We start from the raw sequence: 26,002 nt of genomic DNA, 5'->3' as shown, positions 1-26,002 counted from the left end.
GTCACTAGCGATCACGTACTAGCTAGCCTAACTTCAGTAACCCTACAAATGTCACTGCTGTTTACTTTACTGTCTTCATTTATGTTGAAAGTGATAGCAGAGCTATACGTCTTAATATGTTTTGAAAATCCCTCAGTCAGAACATGGTATATTATATTTAGATGGAAACTAGCGAGCTAACTCCCTGCTAATTTCTAACTCCATTAAATTTCATTGATGCCTGGATGTTAAACTTGATTGTTACACCTGGTAGAGCAGCCACACTGATAATTTTATTACAGATGAAAGAATTTAGACAGTTTTTTCTCTCAGTGATGCCGCAGCTGTGATTGTGTGACTTAGGGACCTGCAGCCGAGTTTGGGCCCAGGCACGGCTAATGACGTCAGACTTAAAGACCGGATTGACAATCAGGCAGACATTTGTTGTTTTCAGCAGGGCAGTTTGGGTTGCTCTCCAGAGGCAATGACAACATTGAATATAGTGTTAGACTGAAGGAACAATGACCTCACCTTCCTGAGATGGACACAATGGTGGTTGGTAACTAAGTGATGCCTCAAATGAAGAGAAACCAGTGGCCATATAAGTGAACTAGATGAATTACCCGATTCAAACTTCAGAAGGCTTATAAAGCCAATTAGGTAGTTTGCTTCTATGTTTTGGTCTGTTCTGTTGGTTGGTACACACCAGCGATTCAATCTCCAAGGTAAGGGAACACAGGAAAAAGGCAGGGTGGGTTCTGACTTGGAGGTGGAATCAAAAGTGGAGTGGTGCCAAAAAAGGGGTCTGGTTTCACATCGAGACAGTTTGGTTGATAGGTCATAGCTAAGTAAAATCTAGCATTGATTAGGGACTACCTGATAGGAGTTCAGGCATTGGGCTTCTGGAGGTATGGCAAATTCTTATGGTCAGTCCACAAGCCAAAAGGTTGCTCTGCCCCCTCCAGCCAGTACCTCCACTCATCTAAAGAAAGTCTGACACTAAGTAGTTCTCAGCACACGTAACATAGTTACACTTTGCTGGATGAGCTGGCAGAAGATAAAGGCACAGGGATATATTTTGTTGTTCAGTTGCTGTGAGAGGGCAACTCTTGGCCCAATCAAAACTGAAGTTGGGGAAAACCGTCCTTTGAGAGTGTTAAATGCTTTTGATGGGCTGCAGCATTCCATGACTCGTGAGAGGTAGGGCAAGTCTACCGAAATCTCTGAACTTCCAGTAAGTTAGGAAACCCTATGAAGTGTTGCAACTGTTTGACTTGTGGGGTCTGGCCACTCCATCACTGCTTGAACCTTGGCTGGGTATACCTTGACCTTCAACATGAAACTTGAATTTTTTACCCTTAACATAGTGTCTGCTCTCAAGTAATCTTTGGAGTACCTGATAAACATGGCGTTAATGGTCCAAAATAGTGTGAGACAAGATGGGAATATTATCCAGACAGATTAGTATGGAGCGGTTGAGGAACTCTCAAGGCACATTATTCACCAACACCTGGATAACAGCTGGAGCATTGGTAAATCCGATGGTCCTTGAAGTGACCCAAATGAGTTAAATGCTGTCTTCCAGTATTTTCCTTCCTTGACGTGGACCAGGTGGTAGGAAGTCTAACCTTGGAAAGACAGTGGCTCTTTGCAATATTTTATAACAGTTGGAAAAGGTAAAAGAGATTTTTCTTTTAACAGCGATCTGGTTCAGACCTTGGAAATTAATGCAGAAGAAGAGTCTTGTCAAGTTGATACAGTTGATTCAGTCTTGGATTGATACAGAAGAAGAGTTTTGTCTTGAAGGCCAGATGATACCAGCAGCCAGGGAGTAATGGATATATTTTCCTATTACATCATGTCCTGGTGTGATGAGGCTGTGGTGATAATTCGTGGGGAGCAGTTTACCAAATCTTTAAGGAAAACTTTCTCCAAATCATGATATTCTGCAGGATTGATTGAAAGATATGTAGAATCTGTGCTGGAGGATGCAGCACACTCAAACCTGGAGGGGAAGCAGACTGTAGACAAAATTCATGGCAATGAGGGCTCGACCCAATAATCTTATTTGAATCCCAGTTAATTTTGGGGGGTCACAACCTTTCAGCCAAGTGTGACTCAGAACAAGCAGCCTACCAGGAGCATTAAAAATCTATAAACTGGTATACTTTTGGCAAATACTTTTGGCAATATAATTATTGCCAAAAGTATTTGCTCGTCTGCCTTCACATGAGCATATGAACTTCAGTGACATCCCATTTTAATCCATAGGGTTTGATATGATGTTGGCCAACCTTTTGCAGCTTCAACACTTCTGGGAAGGCTTTTCACAAGGTTTAGGAAGTAATTTTTATGGGTTTCTGGGAATTTTTGACCATTCTTCCAGAAGCACATTTGTGAGGTCAGACACTGATGTTGGACAAGAAGAACTGAGGTGGATTGAGGTCAGGACTCAGGCCAGTGAGGTGCTTCTACACCAAACTCACTCATCCATGTCTTTATGGACTTTGTTTCATGCACTCGTTCAGAGTCATGTTGGCACAGGAAGGGGCCATCCCTAAAGTGTTCCCACAAATTTCAGAGCATGAAATTATCCAAAATAATATGGTATGCTGAAACATTAAGAGTCCCTTCATTGGAAATATGGAACTCCTACAACGACTCCTGAAAAACAGTCCCACACACCTCACCCCTCCAACAAACTTTACAGTTGGCACAATGCAGTCAGAGTAGTGCTGTTCCCCTGGCAAAAACCAAACCATCGGATTGCCAGACGAAGAAGTGTGATTTTTCACACCAGAGAACACATCTGCACTGCTCTAGACCACTGGCAGTGTGCTTTACACCACTTTATCTACGCTTTGCATTGCGCATGGTGATATAAGGCTGCTGCTTTGTGATGCAGCTGCTCCGCCATGGAAACTCATTCCATAAAGCTCTCTATGCACGGTTCTTGAGCTAATCTGAAGGCCACGTGAAGTTTGGAAGACTTACCACTTTGTTGGTAGGCCACAAACAGTTGACTGTGGAATATTTGGTAGTGAGGAAGTTTCAGGACTGGACTTGTTTTGTTGTCATCCTGTCACGAGACCACAGTGGAATTCACTGAGCTCCTGAGAGCGACTCATTCTTTCACAAAATTTTGTAGAGTCAATTTGCATGCTAGGTGCTTGATTTTTATACACCTGTGGTCATGAAATGATTGGAACACCTGAAATCAATGATTTAGTTGAGTGAGTGATGTTTGGCAATACCCATCTGAGTACAATGGATCCATCTGCTACCCCCCCCCCCCAAAAAAAACCCCCCATCTCCATAGAGACTGTGGCTATGTCCACACGTACACGGGTATTTTTGAAAACGGAGATTTTCCGTTTTCGTTTTAAAAAATAATCCCGTCCACACGTAAAGGTAGAAATGAAGGAAAACACTGCTAGGAACATGCCAAAGCAGCAGGTGGTGCTATATTCCTAACCGTGTTGGCCAATCAGAAGTCTAGAAGCCTCGGTGGGAAATAGTAAACAAAGCTGGGGCATAGAAGCAGAACCGAGTCATATGTGTGGAGGGACAGTAACTGTGTGTGTATATGTAAGCATTTAAACACTGCAGAGAGAACAATTAACAGTAACAGTATTGTAGAAATTAATTTCACCGAAACAATAATGTAACAATAACAATAACAATAACTGTAGCCAGGCTGACAAAAAGTCAGAGCTCTTTTGAGCCAACCATCCCTTTAACGTTAACTAGTAATGACTTCATGAACTTCTTCACAAATAAAATTTTTATCATTAGAGAAAAAATTACCAATAATCATCCCACAGATGTAATATTATCTACAGCTACTCTTAGTACCATTGATGTTAAGTTAGACTCTTTTTCTCCAATCGATCTTTCTGAGTTAACTTCAATAATTACTTCCTCCAAACCATCAACGTGTCTTTTAGACCCCATTCCTACAAAACTGCTCAAAGTCCTGCCATTGATTAATTCTTCGATCTTATATATGATCAACCTATCTCTAATAATCGGCTATGTACCACAGGCCTTCAAGGTGGCTGCAGTTAAACCTTTACTCAAAAAGCCATCTCTAGACCCAGCAGTCTTAGCTAATTATAGGCCAATCTCCAACCTTCCTTTCATATCAAAAATCCTTGAAAGAGTAGTTGTCAAACAGCTAACAGATCATCTGCAGAGGAATGGTTTATTTGAAGAGTTTCAGTCAGGTTTCAGAGTTCATCACAGCACAGAAACAGCTTTAGTGAAGGTTACAAATGATCTTCTTATGGCCTCTGACAGTGGACTCATCTCTGTGCTTGTCCTGCTAGACCTCAGTGCAGCGTTCGATACTGTTGACCATAATATCCTATTAGAGCGATTAGAACATGCTGTAGGTATTACAGGTATTGCACTGCAGTGGTTTGTATCATATCTATCTAATAGACTCCAATTTGTGCATGTAAATGGAGAGTCCTCTTCACACACTGAGGTTAATTATGGAGTTCCACAGGGTTCAGTGCTAGGACCAATTCTGTTTACATTATACATGCTTCCCCTAGGCAGCATCATTAGAAGACATAGCATACATTTTCACTGCTATGCAGATGACACCCAGCTCTATCTGTCCATGAAGCCAGATAACACACACCAATTAGTTAAACTGCAGGAATGTCTTAAAGACATAAAGACTTGGATGGCCACTAACTTTCTGCTTCTTAACTCAGATAAAACTGAGGTCATTGTACTCGGCGCTGAAAAGCTTAGAAATATGGTATCTAAGCAGATTCTTACTCTGGACGGCATTACCTTGGCCTCCAGTAACACTGTGAGGAACCTTGGAGTCATTTTTGACCAGGATATGTCCTTCAACGCACATATTAAACAAATATGTAAGACTGCGTTCTTCCATTTGCGCAACATCTCTAAAATTAGAAATATCCTGTCTCAGAGTGACGCTGAAAAACTAGTTCATGCATTTATTACTTCCAGGCTGGACTACTGCAATTCATTATTATCAGGATGTACATCAAACTCGCTGAAAAGCCTTCAGTTAATCCAAAATGCTGCAGCAAGAGTACTGACAGGGACTAGAAAGAGAGAGCATATTTCTCCTGTGTTGGCTTCCCTTCATTGGCTTCCTGTTAAATCCAGAATTGAATTTAACAATCCTGCTCCTCACATACAAGGTCTTAAATAACCAGGCCCCATCTTATCTTAATGACCTTGTAGTACCATATCACCCTATTAGAGCACTTCGCTCTCGCTCTGCAGGCCTACTTGTTGTTCCTAGAGTATTTAAAAGTAGAATGGGAGGCCGAGCCTTCAGTTTTCAGGCCCCTCTTCTGTGGAACCAGCTTCCAGTTTGGATTCGGGAGACAGACACTATCTCTACTTTTAAGATTAGGCTTAAAACTTTCCTTTTTGCTAAAGCATATAGTTAGGGCTGGACCAGGTGACCCTGAATCCTCCCTTAGTTATGCTGCAATAGACGTAGGCTGCCGGGGGATTCCCATGATGCACTGAGTTTTTCCTTTCCAGTCACCTTTCTCACTCACTATGTATTAATAGACCTCTCTGTATTGAATGATATATCTGTTATTAATCTCTGTCTCTCTTCCACAGCATGTCTTTTATCCTGTCTTCCTTCTCTCTCCCCAACCGGTCGCAGCAGATGGCCCCGCCCCTCCCTGAGCCTGGTTCTGCCGGAGGTTTCTTCCTGTTAAAAGGGAGTTTTTCCTTCCCACTGTCGCCAAAGTGCTTGCTCATAGGGGGTCATATGATTGTTGGGTTTTTCTCTGTATCTATGAAGCGCCTTGAGGCGACTTTTGTTGTGATTTGGAGCTATATGAATTGAATTGAATTGAATTGAATTGAATTGAATTGAATTGAATTGAATCTAGACACAAGACAGCTTTAGGTGAGAATGTCTAGATATTTGTCCACTAGGGAAGACTTTAGGTGACAGAAGAGATATTTTTGTTGAGACAACCTACAACAAAGCCTGGTGACGGTGCTGCAGACATACATATGGACAGGCACTTGGGGGAGGTAGGCAGAGCAGGGAAACTGGATGCAAGCGATAATAATTTAAAAAAAAAAAAGACAATGAGACAGGCGAAGAAATAAAACTAATCTTAAGACATTAAAGACAAGAATATATCAAAATAAAACAGGAAGTGAGAACCATAACTAAATGCAGACACATAAATGAATATAAAAATGTTGACACAAAAGAATGTGTCAAAAATACTGAGGGAACAAGACAAACTCTAGAAGTGTGACTAAATTATAACAGGAATTAAGGACTCCAAATATTTAGTAACATGAATATAATAAAATTATGAACACTAAAAAAAGAATACAACCTAAAAGGCTCAAAACCACAGTCAGATCCAGGTCATGACAAAAACAAGTCCACAGCAAAAACAGCTCTAATCAGGAGCCAAGGAACCTGAACATCAGTCCAACAATTTAGCAACAACAAGGGATTTTATTTTAGCCTTAAGTAGCAGGTAATTATTGATTAGATTGCACATAGGTGGGTAACTACCAAACTGTTTGCAGGTGCGCCAACAAGGAAGGAAGGCGAGCTAGCAAGACCTCACCTCTGAAACACACAGAGTAACACCAAACTCATCCGCACCCACACCAACAGAGGAGAAGGAAAGAAAGCAGATGGTGGAGAAATAGGTAGAAAAGGTATGTCAATGCAGACGGACAAGAAAACCGTAATATTCTTATTACATATGAGCAATCCAAAAAGAGTAAGATAAGACTAGTGCAGTAACTTCACCCTGTGCTGCCACCTTGTACACCTTGGTACAAATGTAACTGTGTCTGCAAGCATCTACATGAAATGCAAATGTTGAATGCAAGAGAAGTAATGTCTAGTGGGCTCTGTTATGGCTCTGACTCTTCCCACGCCCATGATAGATGTTTTTTCTTCTGAAAAATGGACATGTATAGAAATAGTTTAACAAAAATAGCACAAAATAAATAAAATATGAAGCTTATGGTAAGTTCAGTAAGAAAGATCTGCAATCACTCATCTTCCTGCTTTCCTGTTCTTTACATGACTACTGCTTTACCACACTGTTCATCTCAATGCTGACATCATAACTCTAGTCCAGGGGTCGGCAACCTGCGGCTCTGGAGCCGCATGCGGCTCTTTTGTCCTTATACTGCGGCTCCGGGTGGTTTGGGAAAATAAATTAGAAGTATTTAGCTGAAGTGTATTTTATTTGTGTTTAGTTCTTTTTTTAACTTGTTCTAAATTGGAAGATTATTGTGATATTGAAATATAAAAATAAAATTATATTCTATTATTTTTTCATTGCTCAAAATAAGCGTCACACTCGCGGAAGCCGGTATACCCGCAGAAACGCCGTGCATTTATCGAGACTTTCAACCCCAGGTAGGCCAGTTATGGATCTTCGGATCCACATTATGTCAGCAGCTGTTCTCCACTGTGAACTATGTTAAAACAAACACCGCTCACGCCTCACAGATGACAGCTTACAGTCCTGCGTAAAGATGAAAGCCCCGATCTGCAGACGCTGTGCGCAGAGGTTAGGGACCATACGTCTTATTGTAAACATATCACGGCAGACCCGACGATGTTTGCATGAACACGCTTTTCAGCATCTCTTTACTGACCACTTTTCACACACGGTTGCTGTACGCATACAGCCGGCTGTAGCTTTTCAGCTCACAGCCCGACACACACCAACACAACAGCAGAGATGTTTGCACAGACTTTAAGGTGGCGAGGCGTGATTGCAGGTGCCGCTCAGGTGCGTCCGCCTCCCTGCAGCGGCACTGCAGACCACGCCCCGCCACACACATTAACCAGGTAAAATACATATTTAGGCAGAATTGTGCAAATATCTATTTTTTTTTTTCAGCAGCATAGCGCTTTTTTCCAATTACTTTTTAAAAGTCAGGTCAAGGCTCCAAAAGCCCAAAGGCGATATAAGGGGGGCAGCTCACAACAGTTTTTGTTCGCTGGATCATTTTAGTTCAGCTGGGTGTCTTTCCTTTTGTTATATTTCTTTAAGAGTTCAAAATGTGTTAATTACATAAATAAAATGTAATTTTCTCTGTAGCACTTCATGGATTTCATAAGCAACACACCTTAGTTGCTCTCTGGATTCTTTTAAAAAGCAGTTACAAACTTTTCTGTTCAAACAAGCCTTTTGTTGATCTACGTATTTTATATTCTTTACATTATTTACATTTGATCTTTTACATTGTGTATGTCTATTGATTGTATTGTTTATTTTAATATTTATGTACAGCGCTTTGTGACTGCCTGTCTGTGAAAAGCGCTTAATAAATAAACTTTACTTACTTACTTTAGTTGTTCACACAAAGCATAAAAGTAAAAAACAATATATACAGTGTTATCTTCATTTTAGATTTCAAAAAGTATTTGCGGCTCCCAGTGTTTTCTTGTGCGTGGAAACCGGGTCCAAGTGGCTCTTTGGGTGTTAAAGGTTGCAGACCCCTGCTCTAGTCCAATCATTTTCTCACCTGCCTTTTTTAAGCCAATCAGCCTCCACTTTGCATGGTTTAAATCTTTCCTCTACATCTATTTTAGCTTTATCATTAAAGAGTAGATAGAAAAAGATGGATGTAGAAACCAGGACACCATGAAGTGCCAAAAACTGCAGTTCCTCATCTGGCCACATGAGGCTGGCACCATGTGTGAGTCATACTCCCATAACTTTATAGCATTAAAAAGCCTGTTTACAACCTGGTACAAAATGTGCTTTAGGGTTAAAATGTAGATTTTCCTGTGGCTTAATGTTAAAGCCCACACCTCAATTAAAGTCAAATAACTGGATTCCTACAGAACAAAAAAAAAAAGCTTTTATACTTCAGTTTTGATGAGCACTAATTGCACTTATCCATGTTTATGCTAATTATGAATTTGCTCTCATACAGTTTGCTAAACACGCTTGCACTTAGCCCTTCATTCTGGTGCACCACCGTGAACAATTCTTGGCTCCAAACACCACCAACAACATGCTGGACTTGAAAACTAATTGGTGACATCATAGTGGATATGTCCATCTTTCACATATAGACTCTGTATGGGGTGGCTTTTGGAATCAGCCTCAAGAGTCCATTAGTTTTTGGCTCATCAGTGCTGGTTTTATTTTTAACCCTATAAATCATATATTAATGCCATCCAAATTCAATTCAATGCAATTCAATACTAAATTCAATACTAAACACAATGTAACAAGCCAACGTATTAGACCATTTACAAAAAATGACCATTTTCACTGACGTCTCCATCTAAGAAACCAAAGCTGTGTGGCTACAAAAGAAAAGAAACACTAAAGTAGGATTTTCTGTTTGACCTAATAAAGGTAAAAAATACTTATTTTGCGAGACTTCAAAGGTATTTGTTTTGCACTTGCAAACTACTTTAAATAAATGAAGGGGCAGGATACAGACAAAGGTGTATTGTGTCAAAGGAGTTGTAAAGGGGTGTGCTATTATGTGCAGTTAATTAAAACAGCTGTCACAAAGCACTCAGAAATAACATGAAAGAGGCAGGTTTGGAGTAATGACTGCATGTCAATGCAGCGTTGACTTTATTCTCAAACACATTATTAGAATCTAAAAATAAGGAAACCATAATGGGTGCTGTTGCCCAGAGTGCTTTCATCTGCCAACAAAACCAAACAAAAAACACATTAATACAAAGAGATACAGAACGAGAGCGATATGTCTCATTATCATTAACACTAGAACAAAAGCTGATTTAAAAAACAAAACAAAAACAAATTTAAACACAGCCAACCCAGCAACAGTTAAAGTTTCTTAAATAGCCTCTGTGAACAGAGAGATAGAGATGACAAAGGCGACCATGCAACCCACTTGTGCGTTCTCATTAACACTTCACACACTCACACAGTTTGGATCCAAATCAATATTATCAACAGACATATGCCAGGAGGAGGAGCTGTCATCATACAAAGGGATGTTTTTTTTCAGCAGACAATTGTTTGACATTTTATTATTTCATGGACTAAAATACAGTGGATTTCATCAAGAGCACAACAAACGTTCTTTAATCGTACACAATTATTCACAGTCGGTGCCTGGTTAAACAAACAGCTTCAGGTGCTCTTCCAGATCTTTTTCCAATTTGTCTTGAGCCGAACGAAGCGGTGAGATTTCAGTCATTATCGCAGTGTTCCACACTCACAGTAACCATATGTTCTCTGTCTCTGCAGACACCGAGTGGGACTTCAGACCAGATGGCATCAAACTGAGGGCTAACGTTCATGTGATTAAAGAACCAGTTATCAAACACAATTTGTGTCGTATTTGGTTAATAACATTTTGTTTTTTTTGCCGTTCCTCTGACTTTGGCTATAGAAGGAGACCGCAAGTATGAGTTAAAGAAAAAAGAAACGAGTAATTGTCCTTATATGGACAACTGAAAAGATTATGTTACAGCAATTTACAGCAACTAATTGTAAACACCATCCTTGCAAAAGAGGAACTGGGGCAGATGGGAAATCAGACAAAGGTTGGAGTATATACACCAATATACCTCTCCATGCTGGTGTACACATTTTCAGTTCAATGGTCGTACAATGCAGTAAATAGACAGTAGAAAGCGCCAAATGCAGATGTTTTGTCAGCATTCTCGAGAAATGTTTGATTCTTCTGTTGCTGGAACTATTATTTTAAGAGATAAACTAATTTATTCCGGATTTAGACGATCCACTGTGAGTCTGATTTTTGGCTCTCGCTGTGTTTAAGGATGGAGAGAACAAGCTGGAGGTTCTGTGGTGTGGCAGTAGAAGGGCTTGGCAGAAGGTTGATGCCATTTGGTCCTGAGATTAGCTCAGATACAGAGGTTTGTCTCTCTGGAGAGCCCTGGAAGCAGAGAGGAGAATCAATAAGGACATGTTTGACACGCTTCATTGTTTCAATGATGACCACGAGTTTTTCCCCTTTAGTTTCCTAACGAGCCTCAAGAAAAATCAAGTCTGTTATAAGATTATATGAACTGGTTTTGGTCATTTCTACTCTAGATTAATTTACGTTAATCCAAATCTTTTGTATGCCGAGGTGATATGCATTTAAAGTGATTAATGTAGACTGCAGAGTACACATTGGTTAATATTACAGGTAATGCAGTTGTATTTCATTTTAATAGGTGTAATCCCACGCATCTGCTTTTAGGCCTTTTTCTGCATTCATATGGAAACTGAGAACTACTGCTAAAAGGTTTTTATATTTAGCTAAGATAGAAAAGCTTCTGCTCCACTGGATGGCTATCAAGAGCAGTGGGTAAATGTTCCTCACATTATTACATATGAAAGACTAATAGAAAAACCACATTCCCATCATGTTTTCAACACTATCTTTCCTTTGTCTTTCATTGACATCGTCTCACTGTATTCTCTTATCCTTTAACAGTTTAGCAGCACCATCTGGACTGGTAACATTTTCTTTCTGTTATTTTGTTTAAATATATGCTGCACCTAGATAGAAACCCATCTAATAATAGTGCAGTTGAATCAGCAATGACAGACAGGCTGGTTGTTTCATGGTGAAAGTATTTGCATTATTTTGTGTCAGCCAATGATAAGTGTCTATCAGCTGCTAAGGAGCTCTGCTTTGCATTTGGAAGAGTTACCTTAATGCTAACTACAGCTCCACAACACTAGTGGTTAGGCTCACTGGGCGGGACAGCCCTGAAATCACAGTTCGCTAACTTTTACTTTGGCTAAAGCTGTTAATTCAATAGAAATTACCAAGCTTTTTGCTGGTTATGTGGTGGTAGAGATGCTAAATGCAAAAGTGAAAGTTAAATGCAAACTTTGACTAACAATCACTCTTCTTATAGTATGGAATATAATGTTACATGCCAACTTTTTAAATGGTACTAATACTGCTATGTTACAAGTTACTTTTAAAAGTTTTGTTATCCAGGATTATAATAACATGTCACAGACTTCCACACAGGAAAGGTGTAGTCAGAAAGGGGTTGTTGGTGCTCTTGAAATGTATCTTTGATGTTACTTTTTTTCCCCTCCATGAACCATGTTTTCTTGATCGGATGTGGCCACTGCCACCTGTAACCACATCATCTAACATCACTGCAGACAACAACACGTCTGTTGAGTTTTGGGTTTCTTTTTAAACACCTGCAATCCAGTGCAGTGTTAGTACACACCCGTTGCCATGGTAATCAGTGCTCCAGTCCAGAGAGGGGTGTTGATTCGGGGTATGCCGACCCATCTGGTGGTAATCCACTGATGATGACATCACTGCTCCACTGTTCATGATACCTCCACCTATTGGCTGGTAGTCAGATTGGAGGGAGGGAAGGTAGCCCTAAACAAACAAACAAATAAACAAACAAACCCAAACAATTAAATTCAAATTCTATTTATATAGTGCCAAATCACAACAAAAACAACTGCCTCAAGGTGTAAACAAACAAAACGATTATAAGTTATTTAAAAAAAAAATTCAAGAGGGAGCACCTTTAACAATAAGTTGGTGATTTCAAATATGCATTTGACAAAAAAGGAGACCTTGAAAATATTCATTCTTTAACGCAATCATAATTACAAGCCCACTTTCTTCTGAGTGGCCACTTTCAAAGCTTGTAACAGGACAGGATTTGTGCGCGCCGCAGTGGAGGGTTCTAAAACAGCAACATATTGTGGCCCCAGAGATAAATGTATGTGTCAGATCACATTAGCTGGTGAAATAATTTAGCAAGCTAGCCAACTAGTATTTCCACTTAGATGAAAGCAATAATGTTAGCAAGAAGGTTAGTATGTACGGAGCCTCTCTGATGACATGGTCCAAAAAATAAATAAATTGTGACCACAAAATAGGTATAACGTGCGCACGAAATGCTAATTTGTAGGCGCGAATTGGGTATAACGTGGCAACGAATTACGCATTTGTGGCCACGAAATAGATAATGTGCGCACATCATATTGATGTGCATAAGAGTAGGCTAAACCTATAAACCATGGACAGAGACAGTATGATTGATTTTTATTTTAGGCTGGGAATGAGCTACAAATGCATTTTGAAAAGCCTGGCAATGCAAGGAACCATTATTACGGAGAGACATTTAAACAGGATATTGAGAGCCCAGTTGCTTTACAGACGTAAGTACGACCTGGACGCCGGGATCGATTTTATTGTCAACCAACTGCAAGGGCCTGGGAAGGATCACAGTTATCGGTCAAGTGTTTCATGGCTACAAATTAGCATTTCGTGCGCACGTTATAAATACAAATAAGTATTTCGTGGGCACGTTATACCCATTTTGTATATTTTGTGGCCACAATTTATTTATTTTTTGGACCATGTCATCAGAGGGGCTGCGTAAGTATGCACTGTTAAATGAAATTTTATTTTAAGAGATTGTTTGTAGTTTGTCCATTGTAACAACCCTTATTATGATATAGCACCACTAGGGAGTGTCGTCCTATTATTGTAGTAGTTTGAGAGTCTCCTAGTGTGAGTGCAGAGGCAGTCATTACAGCCGAGCATCTGTTTAGAGGGACCGTACCACTGTAATGGGCTGGCGCTGGCGACTACCTACCCCCGGCACATGCATGCACGAATAGAGTAGAGCCGTGGACACCTAGCTTGTATAGTCTTGTTCTGTTAATATAACCAACTAAAGGTCTTTTGTTCTATTTAACTGACTCGCCTCCGAGTTAGGCTAACCTCCACACCACATGCCCGCTGAACCTACTAGCCGCGCCTTCCTCGCCAGACCGCCGTTAGCATGTTAGCAAAGATGGTAGCGTTAACACCAGCCAAAAGTTTGTGTTAAACCCAAACTTAAACTTCTTAAACCCAAGCCCCACGTTTCAAATTCCCTGCTGATGACCGATAGTTAAATACAATACTGGTGCTTTCTATACTGGTTGATGAGATGGTTTGATTTCATAGATAAAATTAGTTTTTATCTGGCAAAAAGTTAGCTTACCTGCTAGTGCTAACAAACCGCTCGAGACCCAGTGCGACAACCATACAGTACATTTTTACACTTATGTAGCGATGCCATGCATTTATGATTCCTAACATGCACAGCAACAACAATAGGATGACAATTAAATACCTAAAAAATAAATAAATAAATATTATTTTAACAACCTGTAACACAAAACAGTTCCTGCTTATTTCACCTATTTCCCCACTTAGGTCACAAATGCACTGTGACTTGCTTGCCTGCTAATATTGCTGATAGTAAAATAATAATAAAGTGTTTTTGTCCTTATGTAGACTTTGTGTCATAGAACGAGTCCATGTCACAGCTGCTCATTGTTGATGGTGAGACAGAGATGGTAGCATTGAAGATAAATTCTGGGGTCTCTCTTTTGTTACACTAGATGCATTCAGACAATAGCAATAAAAGTGAAAATAAAAATGAAAGGTTTAAAGGAGAAGTTGTCCTGAATAGTCTGAGAGGGTTCACTGTGCCAAACATAACTTTAGTGAAAATTTAGTCACAGTACTTGAAAAAAGCAGGTAAAAAGTAAAATCTTTTTTTCTTGCATTAAAGTGTCATTAAGGAAAGTTTTAATGGTATACTGTTTATTTCCTCCTTCAACCTGAATTAGTCCATGGACAGCTGATGGGTTCTGAAAGCCAGCTATTAGCACATCTTTGGCAGAATGGTTTCAGATGAACAGAGATAGAGATGAAGTTCTGAATGAAACTCACATGAAAAGGAGAGGGATGGGTCGCAGGTTCATGAGCAGTAATTACAGAATTTTGAGAGCTTTTCTGATTCTATCTCCCAGGAGGAGGGAGGGGAAAAAAGTGAAAATGTAAAGTTGGGAGGAAGAGGAAAAGAGGGGAAAAACATCAGCAAGCATGTCTCTAACCATAGGATACTCGAGGGAGGAGAGATGGAAAAATGAGTGTGTAAAATGACAAAAGTGTGTATGTGGGGGAGGGGGGACTGAAAGGGAAGTTAATCTGAGTGTTGTGAGTGAAAGAGGAGAAAGAGGAGGACAGCAGGTGGTTTGGTTCCCCCCGCTCTCCTCTCCCCCTCCTCCTCTACCTCACCTATTCATCTATTGTTGAGCAAATTCTTCTCCTTCACTCCTTCACAAAGACCCCATCTGCCTCTTTTGTCTCTCTCTCTCCCCTCTCTCCCTTCCCCCATCAGTTCTCACTCTTGACTCAGTAAAAACAAAATAAAACTTTTAGCGCTCTGTAGCTGTGTCCTCTCATTTTTGCCTTCTCTTTTACTTTTCTATGTTTTCGGTTCTCTCTTTTTCTAAAAATATGCAAAATGGAGGAGAGAAAGGGATTATGGGAGTTGGGGATTAAAAAGTGTACCATAAAAAGGAAGGGGGATCAAATGGGAAGTGAGGCTCAGTGGTAATCTTCTGATTTTAACTATTCTGGAGGAGACAGTCTTCCATGAATTCATATCATAGCTGTTCATCTTTTCTTTTTCCCCTCTGTTCGCAGAAATACTAAATGAGCAGCTAACACTGACAGTAAAGGCAGAGAGGCTGACTGACAGACTGATTGACTCTGTTACAGTCGAGGTAAGTCCTTTTTCAGCTGTGTAACATTGTCAGTTTAACTAATCTTAAAGTGACAACATTCTGCCATTTAGACATTTAGTCACTAACATTCAGGCAAATCCACATCAGTGATGGAGAAAGCCATGGTATCTGTGCCAAAAGACTTCAAACACCTGCCAGCAACACCATCAGTGATGGGTAACTACGTGTTCTTACATGTAGTTAAACAGCAGCATCTGTGTGTTGTAGCTGTCCTCACACCATCTCAAAGTATTACTAGCAAAAATGACTGATTATGCAGCAAATGTGGTTGGTGCATTGCACTTTTTTCCTACTTCCACATCAAACCGATATCAAACGCACAAACACAACGGTTGCTCAGCGGGTTCTTGGAGTTGTCCACACTTATTTAAGATTTATGCTAAAACAGATACATATAATTAAGACATGGAATCATTCTAAGTGAACAAAATCTTTTAGTAAACTGAATCAAATGCTGCGTCACCATTACGGTCCAACACACACATAAATGACTCACATCTGATGGAAACAGGGCAGCGACTTGTCCCTGCAGACATGTCCCTACACATGCATGTATCATTATCATCATAGTAAGATTTTTAAAGTGCAACTGACCTGTGTGATAGCAGGGGAGTGTGCCATTCCCATTGAGTGGCCACTGAGCTGCTGGTGCTGATGGTGTGGATTGTGCAGCCCTCCCAGGTGTGCCTGGCTGTGGAGCGGAGGGCTGATCTGGAGAGGAGGGGTGGATGCGGCCGCTACAGTGCCAAGGGACATGGCTCCCTGATGGGGGACGCTGGCTCGTGGCACCGTCCCTCTGGAGGACAGAGCCTGGAGCTGGGGATGTATCTGAGGGTGGGGAGGGGGAAGATGGGGGCTGAGGCCAGGGCTCGAGGTGTGGGAAGGGTGTGAGGGGTGAGGGTAGGGCATGTACATGCCTTGATGGTGATGAGGAGGGAGAGGGTGGCTGAGTGGGCTGGAGGAAGGGTGCTGGCCTGGGTGACCAGGGTACACTGAATGTTTGGGTGTAATCATGGAGGTAGAAGAGGGGGAAGATGAGGAGGAAGAGTGGGGTTGCTTCATATCAGATGGGTCATTGTAACTCTGTAGAAGAAGAAAAAGGAAAACAGAAAATCAGGAATTTTCTGACCCTTCACTCTTATAATCCGTAACTTAACTTGGCGTGTATCAGTGTGTGTAGCGCACCTGTGAAACCAGACTGGCTCTGTAGGCAGCCAGCTGTTTGAGATACTCCTTCTTAGCCGTCTCAGTCTTCTTCTTGTACACCTGAAACGCAAACATTTAACTCTGAAAGTGTGAACCTTCATCACAGCATTTGATAAACAAAAGGCACGACTACAAAAATTAGGTTGGATTTAATCAGAACAATAATAATAATAATAATAATAATAATAATATCACTCTAACGCTGAGCTAATGCCAAATTTATCAATTCCCAAAGCATGTGCCGATACTCTCTGAAGCCCAGCAGCGATCAGTCCAGCTGACATGCCACTTGTATAACTGTTAGGTTCACATTAATGACTGTTAATGACTCACATTCCCCTAATAAACGGTTGATTCCTGTCACAAACATGATGCTGACACTTATCGCCTTTTTCACGCACTCTGCATTTGCTTCCTTTATGTCACAGAATAAAATGAGCATGATATGCCTCAAGGGCAAGAGTGCAGTAATGCTAGTGCTTCTCTGAAGCTATATCTGCACTCCACACTGGATATAAATGCCACTTGTTTTGCACATGTTCAACTACCAACCTCTGTATATTTTATATATTTTATTGTTTACTTTATTTAATTTGTAAAATATGTATACACACACACACACACACACACGTAGAAAAACATATTTAGTATACACATCCAGTAATGCATATACTATTATATTGTACATATATTTATTACTCTCAGATTTAACCATTCTTATATTTTGCTTGTTTTATGTTATTGTATTTTTTTTTTTGCACACCTGTTGTTTGTGAAGCTCGCACACAAGAATTTCACTCGCATGTACTGTACCAGTGTACCTGCACATGTGATGTGACAATAAAAGTGATTTGATTTATTTAGACAGTGGTGATATAAACAAATCACTAATGCCGACATTCTCTCACAAATATAAAAATAGCATTTGCCATCATCCCAACCTCAATTTTGCATCCTAATTGTGGATGTAAACTGATACCAAATACAAAACACAGATCAGAGGAATGAGAATCAGTTCTGTATATTATGCAAGTACCAGAAAAAACAAGTACACCTGCTTTAGCTTCATTTCACTGTTGGTACTCAGCTTTTAAAATGCTACTGCTGATTTTTAAGGATCTTCGTGGCATCCGTCCTCTATATGACCTGCTAGTCAGACATGAGCTTCGATAGAGCCTGAGCTCTTTGAACAGAGGACATCTGTTAAAACTGCAGCTGGCAGACATTTGCTGTCAGAGCCCTAAGCTGTGGGATGAACTGCCTGAGTATTCAGGTTAAGTCGGTCACTCACAGACCAACGAAGACTAACTTATCGGTAAGCCTTTTCTGATTTGATTTTGATCTGTTTTAATATGTTTTCTCTCTCTGCTTAATGATTTTTAGTGTGTGTTATGCTTATGTTCTTTGCAGTATTTGATTTTCTGATGTGCTTGCTTTGGGCCGTGTTAATCATTTTGTTTCAAAATGAGCTCTATAAAGGTGAAGAGCCTGCCTTCACAGGATCAGTTTTAACTAGAACTTTGCAGAATTACTATCAGTTTGGTTGCAATTTTGTGCAGCAAACCACCAAATATAAGCAGTGACACTCAGCGGAATCAATATGAGTCATGGGGGTGGTGCTAATGACATTTTTGGAAATGTTTCACATATGAAGGGAGATGTCACAAAAAACTGAACTACTGAGATACAGTGAAATTTGTCTTTTCCTATTTATTATCCCTTATTCCTACTTTAGTACAGCCTTCCCTCTCCTTACCTGTTTCTCTTCTTCTGCCAGACCATCCCACATGGAGGCCACAATTTTTGACACCTCCCCAAAGGTGGCATTGGGGTTCTGTGCCTTGATATTAGCCTGGGTGTCCCTGAAGAACAAAGCGTAGGCAGACACTGGCTTCACTGGTTCATTGGGGTCCTTTCGTTTCTTTTTCTTTGGCGTTTTCGGTTTCTTGGAGATGTCCGCTGCTGCTGGCCTCTTCTCTCCCTGCCGAAACAGAATAAAGGTTAACACTGTATATAGAGAAAATGTGAATGGATGAATATATAGATCCTAGGTCACCAATAGGTGGACTGCGACTATTACTAGATTTTGACAGACTGTTTTTATTTTTCAGCTTTTCTTATGTTTAACGGTAAGGTTATTTTAACCTCCTTTGTCTTTACAGTTGTCATTGTAATTAATTATTAAGGAAAAACACAGAACAATCTCAGCCAATCAAATCGTTTTTTCAGAGCGCATGTGAAAACAGTAATTCAGAGAAACAGACAGAGGGAAAAGGAGTGTTAACGCCGAGATGGTTTGCATGTGAAGTGTAGTTAAGGAAAAATAAGAAAAAAGGAAACTTAAATGAAACCTTTTCATTTCTCAAAATTAAACATTTTATTTGAAGACACCTTTTTAAAAAAAAAAAAAGCCAAATCCTGTTTTACTTGAAATGAGAAAAGAACATTTCATTATTATTTTATTGTTAGAGTACCTGCCAGTCCATTGTAAAAATTAATTACAAACTTTAATATACTGTTAAATCGTACTTTCTTTTACAACTGTCAGTCTACTTGAAAACGTATTATATTTTAAATATATATAATTATGTGGAACTTTATGATTTTCTGGACCAATGTTTGAGGATATTTTCTCTAACTGGACCTCCCTAAATTTTACTTGGATACCCCCGATATAGACTGACAAAGAGAAATTTGTATATAACACGTAAAGCATAAAATGTTAGAATGTAAATTAAATATATCATTCAAAACTGTAGAGTGAGTGATTTTCTTTCTGCTGTTAGCAAGTTTGCATTTGAACAATTCCCACCAAAACTGTTTTTAAAACATGTCCTCAGCTAATCTTTGATGTTAAGCTATAAGTGAACCGCAGAGATGGTCTTAGGGAAAGTCCCCACCAGCAGAAGAGCCTCTCAGTAGAGTGGTTACAGTCATTGCTGCGCTAAATGGGTGAAGTCGCCATAATACCTCAGCAAAAGCAGCACATCTGCACAAACGTTATTGTCTATATGGTTCTAAGTTATTCTTCTGAGAAACTTTCACTGATTACTGATTATCATTTAACAGTGTTCGGATCATATACTTTATGTCATAACATCATAAGCCCAGCTGAGGAAGAAGAATTTTCTATACTGTTAAAGAAATCCTTGAATAACGTGTGCTTGAGGTGCACATGAAGTAGGGGGCTGATGTGCAGTTTGCTCACATTTTTAAAGGGCACACTGCATACCATGCTGAGATGCGTCAAGTTATTGGCTAATAGCTATTTGGAAACCACCTTGTTAGTGCAAAAATGCCTGTAAAATTGTGTCATCTTTGACAATTTTCATGGATTTACCTAAAGAAGTAGTATGTAGTCATATGTTTTTGCAACAGGCTGCTAGTAACGATGTGCCTAGAGGTACAATTTAGAGTTGTGTCATTGCTATGTTATCTAATATGTTTAAACACAACACCAGTTCATCACTTGAGGTCAGTGTTATTAAGTGGCTTAGTGAACAATTCTCTGAAAATGAGTGAAAAAGCAGCCAATGTCCAAACCATAACTTTGAAAGACATTCAGAAAGCTAGAAAACTAGTGCTCAATATAAATGATATAAAGAAATGTTGAGAAAGGGCGTTCAAACATAATTAAGTAATTAATGTTTGACTGAAAACAGCAAGTCTGAAAATAATACTACACACAAACTTCAGTGTCATGAAGGAAAGTACTGGACCCAGGGTGCAAAGTTATGACATCATAATGATACGATTGGTCAAGCTGCAATAATGACCCTTGAGCAACATTATTGTGTCTACAAATTATATTAAAGTGGTATCAGTTGTGCTGCTTTCTCTATGATTTGATGGCTGCTAGCTGTTGCAGTGATTTTCTATAGAGAAATACATTTTCACTTAACCAAAACAAACTCATCTAAGCTGCTTCATCAGCACGGTATGTGCTTTAATCAAATTCATCTGTCTGCAGCCTTACATCATAGGGAAAAAAATCCTCCTGCTGTTATCTGATTCACGTAACATCACCATCTGGCCAATGGCATAACCAAAATCTTTGGTTGAAAATTGTGTCCTCATGCAGGATCCTTCACTTGGATTATGAAGAAGGTCATATTTCGCCTGTAATGCTGCACCACAACTGCACTTTCTTTATCATGGTAAATTAATGCCTTTAATATTGCTCTTATGAATAATTTTTCTTCCTTAAAGCACTCTAAACCATCTGTGAGTAAAAGCTGCCAGATAAATTAATCTGCATTGTCTAATAAGCACGCTGGGTTTTCCTGAGCTTGCATGCGGCTCAATAAAGGGGGGCCCCTGTTATGATGTGTATGAGTATCAGACTCATTTTTGCTCTTTTATTTTCCACCCTTCCACTCCTGAAGAAAAAAATTACCTGCACAGTGGCTTATACTGTTTCCTATCTATAGTGTGTGACAAAGTTGGTAAATATTATTCAGCAACACAGTAATAGTTTCATTTCCCCAGAAAATGAGCAGTTAGTTTGGAGCGGTGTGAGACAGCCAACAACGAGAGAGCTGATTTCTGTCTAGTTGATATGCATGGAGAATGCCTCCATGATGACACATAACATTATTAAAATAGCTCTCTAGTATCTATGCACTCACAAAAGAAAACTGGGTGTTACAGCCCAGCAAGATGTGAGTCATTTGAACAGAAGATGCTGCGTCCATGTGTCTGTGTGTTGTTACCCTGAGTCCATCATCATTGTCGTCCTCGTGTGCTGAACTGGAGGGAGATGGAGTGGCAGATTTACTTCCAGGAGGTGAAGGGGAATTATGGGTAGCAGAGTTCCCACTCAGTCCCAGCTGGGATTGGTTGATGGTGGACAACTGGTTTTGCTGGCTCATGCCCGATTGGCTCTTGGGCCCAAGCGCTGCTTCGATTGGCTGTTGGCTGCTGGTAAACCGAGAATCTGAATTCACCATCTGCTGCATCTGTGTAAACAAAACAAGTGATTATGGCAGTGAAAAAAGTGGATGACTTGACTTCCCTTTGTTGCATTTATGTTTAAAATATTCCAATCTGCTGTTAGCTCGCTTAACTTTTCATTATTGTACATTATTGTAGAATCTTTGTTCCAAAAACGCATTATGTAATGCAAAATCCAATCAGTATTAGTTGATTTGGATAAGAATAAAAAAATAAAAATGAAGCATCCTTGATCTGGGCCTCTGTGTGTGGACGTTCGACCCCTCATTTGATCAGGTTTTGTCTCTGCTATGCAGCAGTCCAGGATTAACTCATAATGAAATCTCACAGTAATGGTGGTAACAACTGACAGGTCTGAGGAAAGATGGGATCAGAAGCCCAAAAGTATTCACTACAGATCTTAAACTCCACTGCTACTCCCATGAGAAGCTAGTGCAAAACTTCACATGTGGGAGAGGATGAGTGCAAAGTAAATAACGCACTACCTTACTGCGTGAGTGACTTAATTATTAGACTGCAATGTCTGTCAAATCCCGGGCTTACGTTTATAACAATGGTATGGTGGATACCAACACTTTTCACTGAGTTTTCTGTTATTTATTCCCCCTTACAAAGAATTATTTTATAAAACTAAAAAAAAAAGAGCAAACTTTAAACTTAAAAATTTTCTTACAATATAAACTGATGTGAGCCAATTGTTGTTGTGAATTTATATAAATAAAAGTCAATTGATTAACTGTATGAACACAATGAAGGGTTGAACAATGCTGAACAAATCCCACATAAAACTCAAAACTTAATATTTCTTTTTTGTTAATGTTATTAAGTAGATGTCAAAACATATTTAATAAATATAGAAATGAATGACTTGATACAAAGATATCTCCTCGTGTCCCGTTTTTGTGTGAACACTTGTAATAGTTGAGTTTTTACTGCCAAGGTTGAGCTCTTCTTGCAGTGAGCCAGTCATCAGCGATATTCAGTCCACTTCTCGGGAAAACAAAAGTTATCACTGCTAACACCACAGATGTGGGGACTTTGACACCTATGATCACAAATATGAAGACGGGACTCCGATGATGGCTCGTATTTAGAGTTTCCTCTTAGTAAGCATGTGAATAATAACGGATGTGGTCTAGTGTGATGTGTCCCTGTTGGGAACATGTTACCTCAACTCGGCTTCTGTGTCTCGGCAGCGGTCTCTGCTTTGGCGTTTCGATAGAACTGTGAGTGACATTTCTCTTACATGGGAACAGGTTTCAGAACGATGTGTATGTGCTGATGGAAATGCTGAAAATACGAGCTGTGGTTTGACATCGCCTGGGTTGGGACTTTAATAAATGTCATAGTAATAAACTGTCAAAATACCCTATCGCCATAACTTTCCACAAATGCTTTTGCTCTTTGCCAGATTTGACAGCAAAAGTATAAATAGAGGAAATGATATTAGGGCTTCATTAAAAATCTAATATTTTCTTACTATACCTACTGAAATAAAATTACAAATCAATATATAGTTATTTTATTTGATTACAATCTTACTATGCTCAACTCTATTACAAATTTTAAACTGCCTGGTTCTGAATAACAAAGAAAAGGAGCAAAGGTACCAATGGAAAAATTCAGAGCAAGATATGCAACAAATGCCCGTAACATCACGAGGAGCAACAGTTAACTGGAAATAAAGGTCGCAAGGTTATACCAGAGGCTGTAGGCACAAAATAACAAAACTGTTTCACAGATAAAAACATTATCGATGGAGAAAAAAAAAAAAATCTGATTTTCCTTTGCGGGGGTCATTTCTGATGATGGCCTAAGACAGCCACAGAGGGGAAACCCCCGAAGGCTGAGTAATGACTGACTCATGCCATGAAACAAGTGCTGTATGCGGTATTTTCACACCTTCACACAGGTGTGGTTATTACTGGATTTCATTATGAAAAGTAGAGGTGAAAAATTCTAAATATGTTCCTGTTTTTAGTCAAATACAATCTGTATCACTCCTTTGCATGCAATCTCAAAACTGCCAGCAAGAGCTGCCATCATGCCTGAACAAACAGAAAAGCCATTTACCTACATGACAACAAGCATGCCAAATAAAGGATTTATAAAGTTTTTTCTGGTCAAACAACAAAATGTCAGCTTAGTAAACATAGATGAACATACAATATGTTTAATGTGTAAACAAGACTGCATATAACATTCAGGACACTATAAAAAATAAACTGGTCCTTTGTTTGATCCTAAAATGATGTAAATACAACTTCAGATGAGCTAGAAAACATATTATATATTACAGCCTGCCATTATTTATTTAACGATTTAGTCAAAATTCAGAAGCACCATGTGAAAAACTAACCATACGCTTTGCTTCCATAGAGGTTAAGACACTAAGCGGCAAACAGGAAGTGTGAGCACCTTAATGTTTTGGTATTTTCCAGGTTTGGAGCATTCAGGTGAGTGTTAACGCAATGCCAAGGAAGAAAGATCTCAATGTGACTGGAATGCCGCTGGTTAAGAAAGCTGCGTATAAACAAAGTGATGCATCAATGTAAAGATGAGTGGACCAAAATTCTTCCAAAAAAATGCGAGAGACGAATACTTGTACTTAGTTTTTCACAATCTGCATTTTGACTTTGACTAAATAAGGATGTGGTGCAATACACCATGAGTCATTGGTCTGATGTTGTATTTACCCAAGTTTAAGAGCTGCTATGGACAAGATAATTTTTTATTTCGTCCTGAAATGTAAAATCATAGAAATGATAGAAGGTGTACTTTCTTTTAACCTTGACTGTATTTAAAAAGTTATTTTCCAAAGATCAATTTGATCTTTGATTGTGTTGTTTATCACTATACATCTATATCTAAGGGTTTTCCTAGCTAAATGGGTTTAAATGGGAGTGAATGCATAGTGACAATGACTGACATATTTAATTAAAGCAAAGAGTCGGTGTTACCTAATTTAATATGCATTTTCTTGTCATTTTATACTCTGGTTAATTAAACCCCAGTTAAGAAATATTTTTATAATGGCACAAGTGATATTCCCTTTGTTTGGCATCGAGACTGTTTTTATATGGAAGTAAAACCCTGTTGAAGCCAGCACCATTGCTTGTGGTTACTGACACTGAGACTCAAGGACAAGTAGAGGTGCGAAACATTCACATTTAATGTGGAAAGTTTTCAGATTTTAAATGTTTTATCAATAAAAAAACTTGATATTTTTACTACTGATATTTTTTTGGGGGGGCTTGGAATTCAACCCACAACTGCTTTCATTAAGGCTTCACCTGAACGTTGCCTTCATTGTTATTCATGTTTTAATAAGTAACCGCAAAATCCCCAAATAATATCCTAGAGCTCAAAGAGAGCTTAGGATTAATCACTTGTTACCAAAATGAAAGAAGAAGAACAACTAACTCTCATCTTTAAGACTTAAGTCATCAAATATTTGTCCTTTTTGCACAAACAATTTTCACACATTCATCAGCTATAATCGATTAATCAACTAATTGCTGCAGCTTCAATTAGAACAATGACTTTGTGAAGTGTTGTGTCTAACAGATTTAAAATTTAGAAATCTTGCTGCGTGTCTGCAACTGAAATATTAGGATAAGCAATAATTACATTGCACCACATCATATGAAATGTGCTGCCATCCATATTATTATACACATCTTCTGGATTTCCAATTAAAAAGTTTGAGTTCACAGCTTGTTCCTTCACTATACAATAGACAAAAGGAAAAATGCTGTTTCGTAAAGGTAAATATCACAGAATGAGTTGGAACCAAGTTCCACCAAAATCACCATTCAGAGCAACAACTTCCAATCAGACTGCAGCCAAACATAAAAACAGAGCCATCCACATCTGAATGTTAACTGCATCTGAGTAGTCCTGCCCGTCCTAGGAATCTCTCACTCTCTCTCACACACACACACACACACACACACACACACACACACACACACACACACACACACACACACACACACACACACACACACACACACACACACACACACACACACACACACACACACACACACACACACACACACACTCTTGCTACCACCCTCCCAACATTAGGCTGAGCCAGGCACGGTTGCTAGGCAACCATAATTCATGGACTGGCAATAAATGTATGTTAGCATGAAAATATAAAACTGAGGTACAGAGGAGAGAATCTGAGACAGACAGACTGAGAAATAAGAGCTTACCTTTATTCCCTTCAGCCCATTAAAATAATTATCTGTATTGTTCCGCAT

At 39.3% G+C, this 26,002-nt stretch overlaps 1 protein-coding gene across 2 annotated transcripts in view; it reads right to left on the bottom strand.

Moving 5' to 3' along the window:
* Positions 1–8,083: 8,083 nt before the first annotated feature.
* Positions 8,084–26,002, bottom strand: part of tox (thymocyte selection-associated high mobility group box) — a 56,781-nt gene continuing 38,862 nt past the window's right edge. The window contains exons 5-11 of one of the 2 annotated variants that reach the window (XR_014870580.1): positions 21,491–21,736; positions 18,535–18,759; positions 16,758–16,838; positions 16,167–16,655; positions 12,188–12,348; positions 8,334–10,881; positions 8,084–8,112 (exon numbers count right to left, since the gene is read on the bottom strand). Coding sequence is in view for 1 of the 2 variants with exons in the window: in XM_085140309.1 (XP_084996435.1) it covers positions 10,845–10,881; positions 12,188–12,348; positions 16,167–16,655; positions 16,758–16,838; positions 18,535–18,759; positions 21,491–21,736 (1,239 nt within the window). In the remaining variant the exon portion in view is untranslated. Of the gene's footprint in view, positions 10,882–12,187; positions 12,349–16,166; positions 16,656–16,757; positions 16,839–18,534; positions 18,760–21,490; positions 21,737–26,002 lie in introns of both variants that reach the window. The other variant, XM_085140309.1, reaches the window with a different exon arrangement.

Source organism: Neolamprologus multifasciatus, chromosome 18 (assembly GCF_963576455.1).
Source record: "Neolamprologus multifasciatus chromosome 18, fNeoMul1.2, whole genome shotgun sequence".
Taxonomy (NCBI): Eukaryota; Metazoa; Chordata; class Actinopteri; order Cichliformes; family Cichlidae; genus Neolamprologus; species Neolamprologus multifasciatus.
This window is presented reverse-complemented; position numbering and strand designations above follow the sequence as displayed.